We start from the raw sequence: 13366 nt of genomic DNA on the forward strand, positions 1-13366 counted from the left end.
TGCATCAGAATGGAGCGGAGCAGGCAGCTCGTCATAGTAACTTGTATGTCACACTGACACATTTTTTCAAATGGCATTATTGCGTCTGCTTCCTATTCACAGTGATTTGGATAAAGAAATATTCAGAAATTACATTTTAAGCCTAATTTCCTTTTTCTATATATCCTCCAGCATGAGAAAAATGCCACAAAAACATGTTAGAAAGACTAAAAGCATGATTATTGTCAGAGTGGATCTTTAAACAGCCTTTTCTCCATGACTCAAAATGAAATGAGTTGAGCTGCACCCACATGGGTTTATTCAGGCCATGCTTTGCAAGTTTTGTTCAAGCTTCTCTACCTTTGTGACGTGAGTGGTTGCCGAGGTAACGTTTTCAGTGACGAGGATGGGAGAGCCTGGTGTCTCTCGCCCAAAAGTGCCCTTGTGCACCTGATGATAATAAAAACAGCTTTTAGGAAAAAAATAAACACACCCACTTGTATGGATTCAGTATTTAGGGAATAAGCTCAAGAGTTTCTCCACTCAGTAGAGGAGTACTCACCGGAGACACACTTTGTCTCGTGGAATATGAAACCTCGCCTAGACCAGTGATGGCGTGATCCTGCAACAGATCCATCCAGCGTGTGACTTGTTTGAATCAGAACGAAAAGCATACAGAACGATAAAAGGACAAAGAGGCTTTCAGCTCCAGTAGACCTGATCTGTGAACTCCACAATGGTGGTGGTGACCTCTGACCCGTTCGGCTGAGTCTCCGTCCTGACGTCGGTCTTCCTCACCGCCGGGGTGGGCATGACATCGCTGGGCTCTCTGCTCAGTGGTGCAGCAACTGTGATGCGACTGGCGTCTTTATGTGGATGGTCCCTGTCCACTGAAGATGACACCGGCACCGACCTCTTTGGTTTTTTGGGAACAGCAGGCTTTAGAGATGGAGAGGGAACACAAAGTTAGTTAGTTTTTAACCACTTAATATTTGTACGCCATATGAGTAGATTATAGAATAATACCTAACAATAAAACATACTTGTTTGTTCAAACTCCAACTTTACTCTTTTTTAAGTCATTTATAAATACATCAAAGTGTCACTAAACACCATCCATCCATCTTCCTCCTTCCTCCTTCCGGAGCAAAGATGCCCAGACTTCCTTCGCCCTGGCCACTTCCTCCAGCTCCTCTGGTGGGACCCCGAGGCGTTCCCAGGCCAACCGAGAGACATAGTCTCTCCAGTGTGTCCTGGGTCTTCCCCAGGGCCTCCGCCCAGTGGGACATGCCCAGAACACCTCCCCAGGGAGCTCTTGATGTTCATGGATTTACCTGTCCTTCAGGCCGTTTGACCTCTGGCCGGACTTCCTCAGTTTGGACAGGTTTGGCTGGAGGACTACTGGTGCTTCCTCTAGGAAGAGGAGTTGGCACTACAGGTGGGGGCGGTTCAGGGACATTTTGGTGCTGCAACAAGTCGATGCCCATGCAGAGCCCTCCATCAGGTGACAAATCCCTCTCTCCTAACTCCGACATCCCCCTGGAGAACTCCTCCATGCCCGTCTGCAGGTCTGTGAGGACGGTAAAATCCACTTCGGCCTCCAGGCTGGATGTGGAACTAACAGTGATGCTGGAACATTTGCGCTCAATGCCCAAGTGGGTTTCCCTCAGGTATAGGATGTCATGGTCTTGGTCATCCTCAGATACTGAGCCCAGACGTCTCTCCCATGGTTCCCTCTGGAAGACGAATATAACTGCCTTTTAGAGAAGTGGCAGAACAATCCTAAATCTATCAGTATTTAGAAGCAGGATCTAATAATAATGTGGTAGAACACTGTACAGATTCAAAACAAACAACAATTTATTAGCAAAATATAAAAAAGTTCTTTATTAAATCAAAAATTCAGGGAAAAGAGTAAAGTTTTTACACACAAGCACAAACAAGTAAATATTGTGTGTGTCCATTTGTGGAGCAAAGCTGTGAAACAGAACCAGTTTATACTTAAGACAATGTTTAAACATAAGGGAGTTTAAGAGCAAATAAAGAAATATGAACATAGGTATAAATTCAAGAACACAAAACATAAATAAACTGATACCAGTAAATATTTGGGGATGCATTCAGGTGTGTTGGGGAATAAGATGTGTATATTTGTCTATATGTGTGTATATGGGTATTTGAAACTGAATGTGTGCTCATTAGAGAGGGAACAGGACTAGAGTACATAGTGGGTGAACTTGGCGTGGTTATACATTTGATCTAGGGCTAGGGGTTAAAAATTTAGAAGACTTTAACTTCTTCTCACTCACCTTCAGATATGTGTAGTATTTTTGATTGTTTTCATGTTAAAGTGTATGTCCCAAATAAAATATTATCATCTTCATTATCACAATTATTATAGACCTAATATGCAAAACATCTATAAAAACAAAATTAATATTTGACAAAACAAATAATGGAAAAAAAAATATTAAAAAACATTCAAGTAAGTTCAACTACTTTCAATTCATGAACGTTTTTGCTTTTCTCTGTTCTACACACCAGTATATAGGCTGATCCCCCAGACCCTCAGTATCCAACCATTTTACTCAAGTAAGATTATCTTGAATTAAAAAGGATCAAGTAAAAGGAAAAATAAATCATCCAATCATTTGTGCATGTCGAGAAAAAATGGCACGAATGTTACAAAACAGTAGGAAAAAAAAGAAACAAGATAAATATGGACAATTGTAACTGAATAGGGCCTTACTGACAAATCCCAGTTGACGTAAAACCAAAGCTTATTTTTCATTTTCTTTGATATTTTAGTTCCCCAAAAGTGAAAATGCAGTGAGTTTATTTTTAGACATGAAAAACAACATGTTGATTATTCTGATGAGGATGAAAAATCTGCGGAATTTTTGAAATGTAGTTTGTTAAGTTGATTCTAGAGATGCTGCTCGATAAATACAAGACTCACTGAGGCTTCGCTGAGAGGCTCTTCGTGAATCGCGGGCGTAGGAGGAGTCTCCTATATGAAAGGAAAACAAACAAACAACAAGCAAACATCAGCCAAATTCCTCTTGCACAGAAAGGCTTCTGTAATGCGAGTTATGCATTTTCTTCTGTTTTTGGCACTGCTTTGATCGGAGTTGCAACAAAGCTGAAAGAGCAGTTTAAATGCCAATGTTGCACTTTCCCCTGCAGATTTCAGCTCAATTGCTTTTGCAGTGCATGCTTACTGCTAGGTTGGTGTCACTGACATATGCTATAGCTCCATGGTAAACCAAATGAGGATTTCCAGAAATTGGGCAGTTCTAGTGTCAGATGCATGCACGTAGTGTGTGATAAAAGGTTAACATCTTTAAAAATGACTGCAAGTGCAGTGGTTTTGCCATGCACTGAGGTTTTTTGTTTTGTTTTTTAGGTTTCAAAATCCCTTACAGGAGAAAGGTATTCATGTTTGTGAATGCCTCGGTCCCGAAGAGGTTTGGCAGCTCTGCAGCTCCTGTTTGCTCCTAATTACCCTTTCCTTTTTTTTGTTTTTGCTGCTGCAGAGGTGCCAAGGTAGAACATTTTGCACAAATGCCCTTCACAGGCATTCAAAAACGGGATTTACATCATGTGAAAAGGAAGCTTAAAGAAAAAAAAATGGCGTAAAGGTCGTGCACTCCTTACAACAGCTGCCACCTTTCCTCTGTGAGGATGTTGGAAGACGATACCAGGTGTTATGGTGACAAGTTAAGGAGGGAGAAGGACGACGCCTGCAGCTTAAGCAATGTGAGCGTTGCTTAAGGGCCCGCAGTGTTCTGAAATGGCCAAGCAGATGTCAAGCTTTGCAGAGGAAACAAGGGAAAGCAAAAAGCTCTCTGAGCTGGCTCGGTCAATGGTGCTATGCCAAAACATGTTTTGCTTTCTTGTCAACAGCCACTGGTGTATACTGGTGGGATGTCTGGAGTTTTTGATGGCAAAAACCAAGATCATCGCCGCACAGCCTGAAGCTCATGCAAGGTGCTACTTTCCGGTGATGGGCGAACAGGTTTACCGCTTGCTTCCTCTTGGCTGACTCGGGGTTGGGGGTCCGGAAGTGGATGTGGCTACTGTCTACGGTGCTCGGCCTGTCTCGGGACCAATGAATTTTCAGAGGCAGAGTGCGGGGAGGAGCTGAAAATTTTGAGCAGAACTCTGAGATGTTATGGAAACGATCTTCATGGAGAACAACCCCTCTTGTCCACTGACCTTGCACCGTCGTATCCCTGCGGTCTTTGAGTTCCTGCTTTGGAAACAACTCGTTCTTGGTCTGTTGACAAAGCGGAGAGGAGTGCCGTCCAGCAGTGTCATCCAGACTCCTCGCTGACTCACAGGAGGCTTTTGTCCATTCTCCAGATGCAGCAGCGGCGTTCCTGTCTGACCGACTCTCAGCATGAACACCGTCTTGGTTCTCTTTATTCAAAGACTTCTTTGATCTCTGTGGCTTCAGAGGAATTATTTTGGGGATTTGGGAGTTTGAGTTTCCAAAGTTGTTGCAATCCTTTTCCTCTGTGGGGCTCAAGTCTTTCATTTTCCAAGCCTCATAGTGTGGAGAGTGACTCTCACTTCCGTCCCTGCCACCCTTCAGGAAAGAATCCACAGCCACAGAAGATTCAGCAACCTTCGCGTTGTCTTTATGTTCATTGCAGCGATACTTTCCCCTCATTTCACTCATCAGTTTGTCAGAGGGAAAGTCGTGGCCGTTTGCATTAAACGCGGTCCTCATTAAGGCTGAGTCATGATGCCCATTAGCAGTTATTGTATTGTCCAACTGTTTCATTTCCTTGAGTTCTGCTGCATGTAAAAAAGTTTCCACTTTTGTTCTGGAAGATTCCCAGGAACAATTGCTCCCAACGGTTTCGGCCCGAGATGTGGCTGCAAATATTTCCGAAACTTTTGACGTAATTTTACTCTTTTCTGTTTTAGAGTGAGGATCCAGAGTTCCCTCACAAGCATCCTCCTTGTCTATCACCCTGACGCCAACGGTTGCCTAAGTTGACAGAGTAGACAATTGCGTTAGCCTAACGAAAGACAGCGCTCTTCTATGATCATTATCAATCTTCATCATTACTGTAAAGATAGAGAGAGTCAGTAACTCATCAGTGTTGAGATGCTTACAATGTCCTCTCACCATCTGTTGCTATTATGTGGATGAGTAAATGGGACAAACAGTCCAAACAATTCCGAACTAACGCGTCATCATCAGAAAATAGGTCATTTCACATCAACTCGCCTTTTAGTTCCACTTTATACCACAAAATGTATTAAACCATTATTTAACTTAGCAAAACATTGAAGTCCCACTTCGGCTATCTTTTGCTATATTTTCAAAGTGTACCTAGTAGTCTTTTAATTACGAATATGACATTTTTAGCCCAAAAAAAAAAAACTGCAGTTTTCTAGGACAGTTTCTGAAGAGCGGCAGAGGTTCATTTGAATTTCGCTTGTGGCGTAGAGTAAGCCTGCCCAAATTTCTCATTATACCTTTGATTAGATGCTCTCCCACTAACTTACAGCCCCCCACAACTCCAAGCTGGGTGAAACTAAAAAGATGGTGAGCAATGTAGGAGCCAGACGAGGAAAACAAAGACGTCCATGGATCTAGTCAGCAATAAGTGGATGAGTCAGAATGAAGTGGAGCAGATTTCCTGTTTTAAGCTTTTTCCACCAACATGTTTTCATCTGATTCACAACAATCTGAAAAACCTAAATGCTCAAAAATGTAATTTTGTGTTTAATTTTCTTTATATCTGTACTCCATCAAGAAAAAATGTAACAAGTACATGTTAAAAACACCCAAACCAGGATTCCCATCAGAGTGAGTCCTAAAGGGTTTTTATTTTGACATTTTTTCATCCAGTTTTGAATATCCCCCCTTCCCCTTTAAGCACTGTTTAATTTTTCTTTTCCTGTTATATCTTTATTTCTTTTCATTTTGAACTAAAAATTAGTATAAAAGTTAATAAAATAAGTTCATAATAGGTAGATAAAAATAATGCCTTTCGGACACAGCCCCCTGCATTTTCCATAAATGAATGGAACATTTTTTTGGTCCTGTTTAATGATTTAATTATTTATTTTTTACTGTTAGCCTACATTAAACTTAAAAAAAAAAACTACTAATTATCTTACAAATAGTGTGAAAGTTAATTGATGAGATTACACATAAAAGACATTTCTTTAAGTTTGCCTTGAGGCCATTTATTTTATATTATGGACAAATGGTATTTAACAGAAAATGCTTGGCAATTTTGAAGGTTATGAACCAAAATCTACCGTGAGTTGATAGGAAATAAACCAGAACTCGGTAAAGTTAGTGAGGGGCTTGCTCTTACTGATTTTCGCTCTGGAGTTCCTCCTCCAGGTGGAGTGGCTGAAGACAGGCGCTCCCTCTGTGCCATTTTGCTGTTGGGCTGCTTCAAAGCCCTCTTCAGCTCATTGATGCTGGCCTGGTGCTTTTGTAAAACATCTTCAGGCTTGTCCAAGAACTGCTGCTCACACAGTAAAAAGACACACGGTGAATAGGGATGGTTATAAACTTAACACCTAAAGTCATTTATGACTTTAGGTGTTAAGTTTATAACACCTAAACCATCCCTATTATCATAACATATGAATGAGGCTGCAAAACATTTTTTTTAGCGCAAACCTTCAAATGTCTGCACAACAAAAATCAATCGGATGATCAGATAAAGACAAACATTTTTGAAGTCTAGCCTGAAAATATGATTAAAATCTTTAATTGTGTTCAAGTTAAAATATCAAATCTTACAAAACATTGGAAATTCTCCAAATATGTCTTAAATATTAAAAGAAAATGTTAGCACCTTCTCTTTGTTGTTCACCACCATTCTTAAGTAAAAAAAAAATGTAGTAGTTCATCAAGGCCTGTAATATTCATTTAATAAATAGCTAGATAAAAAGAAGAGGAATTTCAGAGTTTCACTCTCTAGTCTATTTTTGAAAGATTACATCTTTAAAGTAGTGACTGCATAATTTTATCAGAGTCAGTTATGCTTCATTAGAACCGATAAAGATCTGTTTTTCATTAAATGAGGTGTGAGTGGTGAGCTCGGAGTGCTCCTCAGCACATCTGGGTTCAAGCAACATTCACAACACAAAAAACACACACAGTGCCTGGCCAGGTCTAAACATGCCAGAAACAGATCGAGCAGTACCTCCTGCTTCGGCCGAAGGGGGGGCACATCCTTGTCCGGTAGATGGGATGGGGCGAGTGAGATGAATTGAGTGGTTTTTGTGCAAAGCAGGAGGTTGAGGATTTGAGGGGAGGGGAAGACAGATGCGTGCAGAGACAAAGAGGTAAAATGCTGCTGGTGAGTTTAAAAGGCAGGCAGCTTGACGGACAGGCAGAAACAATCAACACTATTGCAGTGTGTGTGAGGGAGGGCACGCTTTGAGTTCACACTGTGAATAATGTTTTCTGTCAAGAAGACCGGGACAATCCACTTTAGATTCCGCCGAATGGTCATGGATGCAGGCACTCTCTAGATGAGCCCAAGTGTTTGGAGTTGGATTTTTCCTATTCTTCTTACCCAAACATCTCATGAGAACACATTATAAAATGCTAAATACTGTAAATCCCTCAGTTAACGGCTCTTATCCAATTTTTTTAACAAGATCTATTACCCCACATCCTCATGGAATGTTAAAGAGTATCCACACAGCTGTTCCGGGTGACAATAATTGTAGTGATTCAAATTCATATATGGATGAAGTTTTGGACTTTTAGACAACAATGGAGAAGTGAGATATGTCAGCCAGTGAATCAATGACTCACTGAATTATCAAATGTGATTCAGAGCTGTCCCTTTGTCCTAATTCCAACAATGACAACTATTAAATGTCACACAAGGACACTATTTTAGACACACACTGTTGTATGTGTCCGATAAGTCACATAAAAATCCAAAGTCATGCGGGAAAAGTTTAATTTTAGCAAATCACTTCAAAAAAGTTTTTTTTTAAGCTCATGCATTTCTACGGTGGCCCTGAAGTGCAAACCAGACAAAAACACAAAACAATCACTCAACGCAAAAACATGTTAAAAGGTAAAAATGATAACTAAAAAGCTTAAAAAAAATACAAATACAACTTTACATTTTAGAAATCAAAATTCCAAAAACCAAAGCACAATTCCAAAAAAAAAATAATTAAATAAAAGGAAACATTTCAGAAGTAAATTTTCAGATATCAAAATGAAATGTTAAAGAACAAAACACAATAAGAAACTAGAAAAGGTAGGTATGGGACATCACTGATTGGACGATGACAGTTGATTTTTGATGTTTGAGTTTTTTCAAATGCGTCCTAAATGTCCAAAAGCTTTCTGGTTTCTGTAGACAAGAAAGAAAAAAATTGGAATACAATAGTATTTTCCAGAAATCTAGATGAAAATAAAAAAAAAATGAAACAAAAAAAGAACCCAGAAAAGGTTTGAGACATCGCTGATTGGATGATGAGAGTTTCTCCCATCATTTTAACATTCGGCATGAAGTGATACTGGATGTGCCCTGGATATGACCCGTTCTAATCATTAAACTTGGACATGGAAGACACATTTGAAAAAAACTTCAACATCATCATCCAATCAGTGATATCCATTGTCCCTACCTTTACAGGTTTCTTGTTGTATTTCATTTTTTAACATTTCATTTTGATTTTGTTTCATTTTTTAAAAATTGGGTTTTAGTCTCTGGAATTTTGTTTTAATTTCTAAAAGATAATGTTTATTATTATTATTATTATTATTATTTTATTTTGTTGTGGTCTTTAATTTGCTTTTGCGTTCAGTGATTTGCACTTTAAGGCCACCATACATTTCCCATAAATTACACTTTACACACTCCTGGAAACATGACATGAAAATTTGCAGAATTTTCTTAGGCAAACTCCAAAAAAAATAAAATAAAACAGGTTTTTGTGAACACAAAGCACCAAGACGGTCTGAAACAGTCACAGACAGACATGAAGGTCCACAGCCGTAATACCTCAGGTTTTGGGTCTACAGGCGAGCCTGCCTCCTCACCCTGCAGGGGAGGGAGGGTAAGGTAGAGAGCAGGAATGGAAAAGAAAGAGATTTGCAGTGAGAAATGGTGTTAACTGTGCAGCAGCAAAGAACGGAAGAGATTTGTTAGAAGGCAGGGTGAAAGGTTAGAGAGAAATATAGAGTGAACACGTCATTTGAGTTTATAGGACATCAAAAGAAAGGAATCAGTCAGAAAAGGCTTTTAATGTCGCAGAGACAATGAGGTAGTGGACTGAGAGGGGTCATATTAGAACTAGATTGCAGCATTTAACCAAAAAAAAATGAATGTTAGATAGAAAAGTGTAAATTCAGGGATCACCCTCTTCTTAGAAGTGAAGCACAGGGCATTTTTTTCCCCTCCAGCTGTTAAAACATTTGTCTTAATCAAATGTTCTTCTCTACAAACTAAAACTTTTGCTTTTAATTTCAGATTTCTTATAACAGCGGCGGACATCAGTGGAATTGTTACCTGGTAAGCAGTTACAACAGTTTGGAATCACACATGTAACGTTTTTGTGCTAAATTCAGAAATGTCTCACGAGTAGCACCTCAAACCAAACCACAGCTGTCTTTGCACCCAACAAAATCACCAGAATCCTAATTTCTCTCAACCCAACCGCTCCCCATCATGTAATCTATCAATCCTTCCTTCCCCTCTGTCATCCAATGTTCTTTCCTCCATTCTACACCCTCTTCATTAATCCTGACCCATTCATTTAGTATCTACACTTTTTCTTTATTTTATCCCTCCTCTCATCCATTCTCCTTGTCAATTGTTGTTCATCCATCTCCTCTTTTCTCTCCTTTATCTAGAGCAGTGGTGTCCAACCTTTTCAAAGGTCACAGATCGGTTTGATGTCAGACAATATATATATATATATATTCTTTTTAATTTTTGAGGTTATTGTTTCCTTCAATACTCTGTAAAATATCTGCAGCTGCTTTAAACTTTATTTGCACACTAGATTTTGAGTAGGAATCATTAAAACGTAATACAGATTTTCCTGTAATCCTTAAACTTACAACTGTGTCCAATTTATAAGGTGCAATGGAAAAAGAAATCACTTAAACTGGTATTTACTACATATAAAAATGTGAACCCACCATTTGAAAAAACTTGATTAGCAGCATCTTCGTGACATTAGACAGCCAGTTGCTGAATATGCTGCATTATTGTTATGGTCTGCGGGATAAACTGTCACAAAAATTCCATATTTCGAATTTCCGGTTTTTGTCAGTTAAATGCAGATTTCTTTCTTTTTTTTTAAAGTCAAAGGCTCTTCTTTTGTGTCCTCACTGGATCTTTTCTGTGAAAAAAAACTTTCCAAATACATTTGTCTTGTTGACTTTGCTAGCTTGGGGGCTGCAATTTAGAGGTCAGAGCACAAAGTAGTGGATAGATTTTCAACACATGACCAAGCAACGTGACATTCGTCAAGAGTGAGTCAGATGTGGTGGAGAGAATCCAGGAGTTTTCCAAAATAAAATTTCCTTCAGAATCAGATTCTACATAAAACATAAAAAAGTAGGCTGTGTTTTTTTTCCATGCGGTCCAGGACCAACTGTCCCACAGAACAGTCTGCGGCCCGGGGGTTGGGAACCACTGATCTAGATCATTAGGCATCATCTGGTTCTGCAGTCAAAGCAAACTCATCCACACCAAGTCTCAATACAGAAACTGTGTGCTGGAATTATAATTCTTGTCTTAGTTAGTTTGTAAGCTCTCAGAACGTCTTTCGTTAAGCTAATATTTTGGTGTAATCCACAGTTCTGCTCGTTTGCAGAACTCTCTGTACCTTGACCTCTAAGGCTTTGGTGGGTGTTGGGATGCGGCCACCAAACGTCTGCTTCTGACTGTGCTCTTCATGATCGTCTTCAAGATCTGCATATCGCTCCTGGTCTTTGTCTTGGTATTGATACTGATCATGGTCCAGGTCGAAGCTGCCCTCTTGGTCTAGGTCCTCTCTAGACATGAACTGTGTGCGTTCACTGGAGCTCCTCTGTGACAGTTGGTCCATACTATCCCCCAGGGCCGAAGCTGGAAAAATGAGAAGGGCAGTAAAGTAATGAAACGATTGAGAACAGTTTTATAGCAGTTTGGTCATATGTGTCAAATGTGAACATCCAATGGAAGAGTGAAGGAGTTAGGATTTGTACCTCCATCAATGCTTCGGGGCAGCATATACCGCTTGCTCACCGACCTCTCAAACTGAGGGGCAGGCCTGTCGATCAGAGCACTGGCCTGCCTGGTCTGGGCTTGGGTCCGCCCACTGTATCGAAACTTGGAGCCAATCACAAGGAAGCCCTTTGGAGGAGGCTCAGGGGAAACCAACCTGCAAAAAGGCTCAACTAGTTCAAATCAGATCATTTTGATTGACTTTTTACAGGATCGCTACAAAGAGACTTCTTTGGGATCGGTGATGGAGAACAAAATTCATTAATGCCAATTCATTTGAAGCATTCACGCATCGAAAAATTCAAATGTTGACTTAAGACACTCTTGCTTGCCTCCACAAACACTTTAGGCTCTGAAACTGACAGACTTGGCAGCCAAAACATATTGTGAGAGTCTTTTAAGAACATTTTGCTGAATCCACTCATAGAAGCGTCTTCAACTCTCTTATCCAGGAGATCTTGAACCAGGTACCAATGGAGTCCGGAGAAATAGAGCCAGAATGAACCTTGTTTTCATCCTTCACTGTGAATGCAACTTGAAGCTGTGGCCATAGTGCGGGGGGTCGGGAACCTGTGGCTCGCGAGCCATATATGGCTCTTTTGATGGTCACATGTGGCTCGCAGACAAATCCTTAATTATACGTTTTTTCTTTTTTTCATTAGACCAGTCCTTCTCGGGCGCGATGCGATACCAGAGGCGCGCAGTAGTAGCGGTGCTTGGAGAGAAAACTACCAGTTTACTATTATCTATTATTTCACAGAGTTTGTACCACCCGGAAACCTGTGAATTGCCGTGTCTTAAACGGCGCGCTCCCGTCTCTGAGAAACAGCGCGCAGTTGCGGGGACGGGATGTGTGAGGAAGAAACCAGAGGGTGGGGGTGGGGGGTGGAGTTGTGGGCACAGGTAGCAGGTGAATTGCGCAGGGATTGTAATAACGTAAAACCCGCTACCCGTAAATCACTGCAGCGTGGGTGTGTGTGTTTGGCTCCGCGTCTGCATGTGATCAGTCTTTCTCTCATCTACAGAACATTCAGACCTACGATCACGTTTAAAGTCTCAACGCCTCATTTATCAGCAACAGCACAACAATATTATTAAAAAGAATCCACAGACTTATTGTACTTTAAAAATGTTGAAATTACATCAAATACACACATTCACTTGTATATTTATTTTTAAACATATCGTTGCTTACTGACTTGGACTGGGTGGCTGTTGGGCCGGGTTAAAAGTTCTGGAGTTCAATGAACGCATCAAGCAGAGATCTGATTGGCCCTCAGTTCTGTCGCTCAGCCTGTTGTTAGGTAATTTGTACAAATGGGGTTCAGCTATGGGCCGAATAAGGGAAATGGGAGGGCTGGAGCGGGAGGGGGGGAATATAAAGTTGGGAGAAGCGCTCTCGTCTCAGCGGGAGAGATTGAGCTGAATTAATTGTACGGCGTTTGTTGCGGTCTACAGTAACCACAATAAAGAACCTTAAAAGAGGTTAAGTCTCAGTGCCTCAGTGTGGGAAAGGGACGCTACATTATTGGATGGCTCTTTTGAAATTACATTTCAAAATATGTGGCGTTTATGGCTCTCTTGGCCAAAAAGGTTCCCGACCCCTGCCATAGTGGTTATGGTGCCTGGAGGAGGAAGTGATCCACAAACCTGATGGTGGTCACCAGAGATAAGGAATGCTGGCAAACTGAAGAAGGAGTCCTTATGGAGACTGGGAGGAATCTTAGACTCCTGAACCAAGTCACTCACAAGGAGTGTCATTAAGTGAGATACTAAAAATGTTACACTACATGTAATTAAAAAAAAAAAAACATTTATTGATCAGATGCAGCTTTGCTTTATCTGTATTGAGCATGAAACTGAAGCAAAGTAAAAAAAAAAGATTATTGTGATTTCTTTTAAACTTCCATTTCTGTCTTTTTAATCATGCTTTTATGACTTTTTATCAATTGTACTTTTGGCACTGTGTCTTGTACTGTATTTAGTATGTTTTTTATGTTTGATAGGACTACAAGTCAGGAATAAATTAACCCTATAAAATATCACACCAGGATTCTGTCTTTTTTTCTGTTCTTTTTTATATTACTCCTCATCTATTGGATCCACAGATTGTGAGGTCCTATAGACTGGCATACCTCAAGCCAGTAGTGGCCGCA

At 40.4% G+C, this 13366-nt stretch overlaps 1 protein-coding gene across 16 annotated transcripts in view; it reads right to left on the reverse strand.

Annotated features, from left to right (window-relative positions):
* The window catches only part of si:dkey-178k16.1 (band 4.1-like protein 1), a 68077-nt gene that overhangs the window by 3402 nt on the left and 51309 nt on the right, over positions 1–13366 (reverse strand). For 4 of the 16 annotated variants that reach the window (XM_078950761.1, XM_078950768.1, XM_078950770.1 and 1 more), the window contains 11 exons: positions 11192–11367; positions 10831–11072; positions 8997–9035; positions 7167–7196; positions 6324–6479; positions 4004–4978; positions 2939–2989; positions 1314–1715; positions 697–918; positions 542–601; positions 340–429 (listed from right to left, as the gene is read on the reverse strand). In XM_078950761.1, the coding sequence (XP_078806887.1) occupies positions 340–429; positions 542–601; positions 697–918; positions 1314–1715; positions 2939–2989; positions 4004–4978; positions 6324–6479; positions 7167–7196; positions 8997–9035; positions 10831–11072; positions 11192–11367 (2443 nt within the window). The remainder of the gene's footprint in view (positions 1–339; positions 430–541; positions 602–696; positions 919–1313; positions 1716–2938; positions 2990–4003; positions 4979–6323; positions 6480–7166; positions 7197–8996; positions 9036–10830; positions 11073–11191; positions 11368–13366) is intronic. The other 12 variants (XM_078950763.1, XM_078950769.1, XM_078950771.1 and 9 more) reach the window with 8 other exon arrangements.

This window comes from Oryzias latipes, chromosome 7 (assembly GCF_053564925.1).
Source record: "Oryzias latipes strain Hd-rR chromosome 7, Olatipes_Hd-rR_3.1".
Taxonomy (NCBI): Eukaryota; Metazoa; Chordata; class Actinopteri; order Beloniformes; family Adrianichthyidae; genus Oryzias; species Oryzias latipes.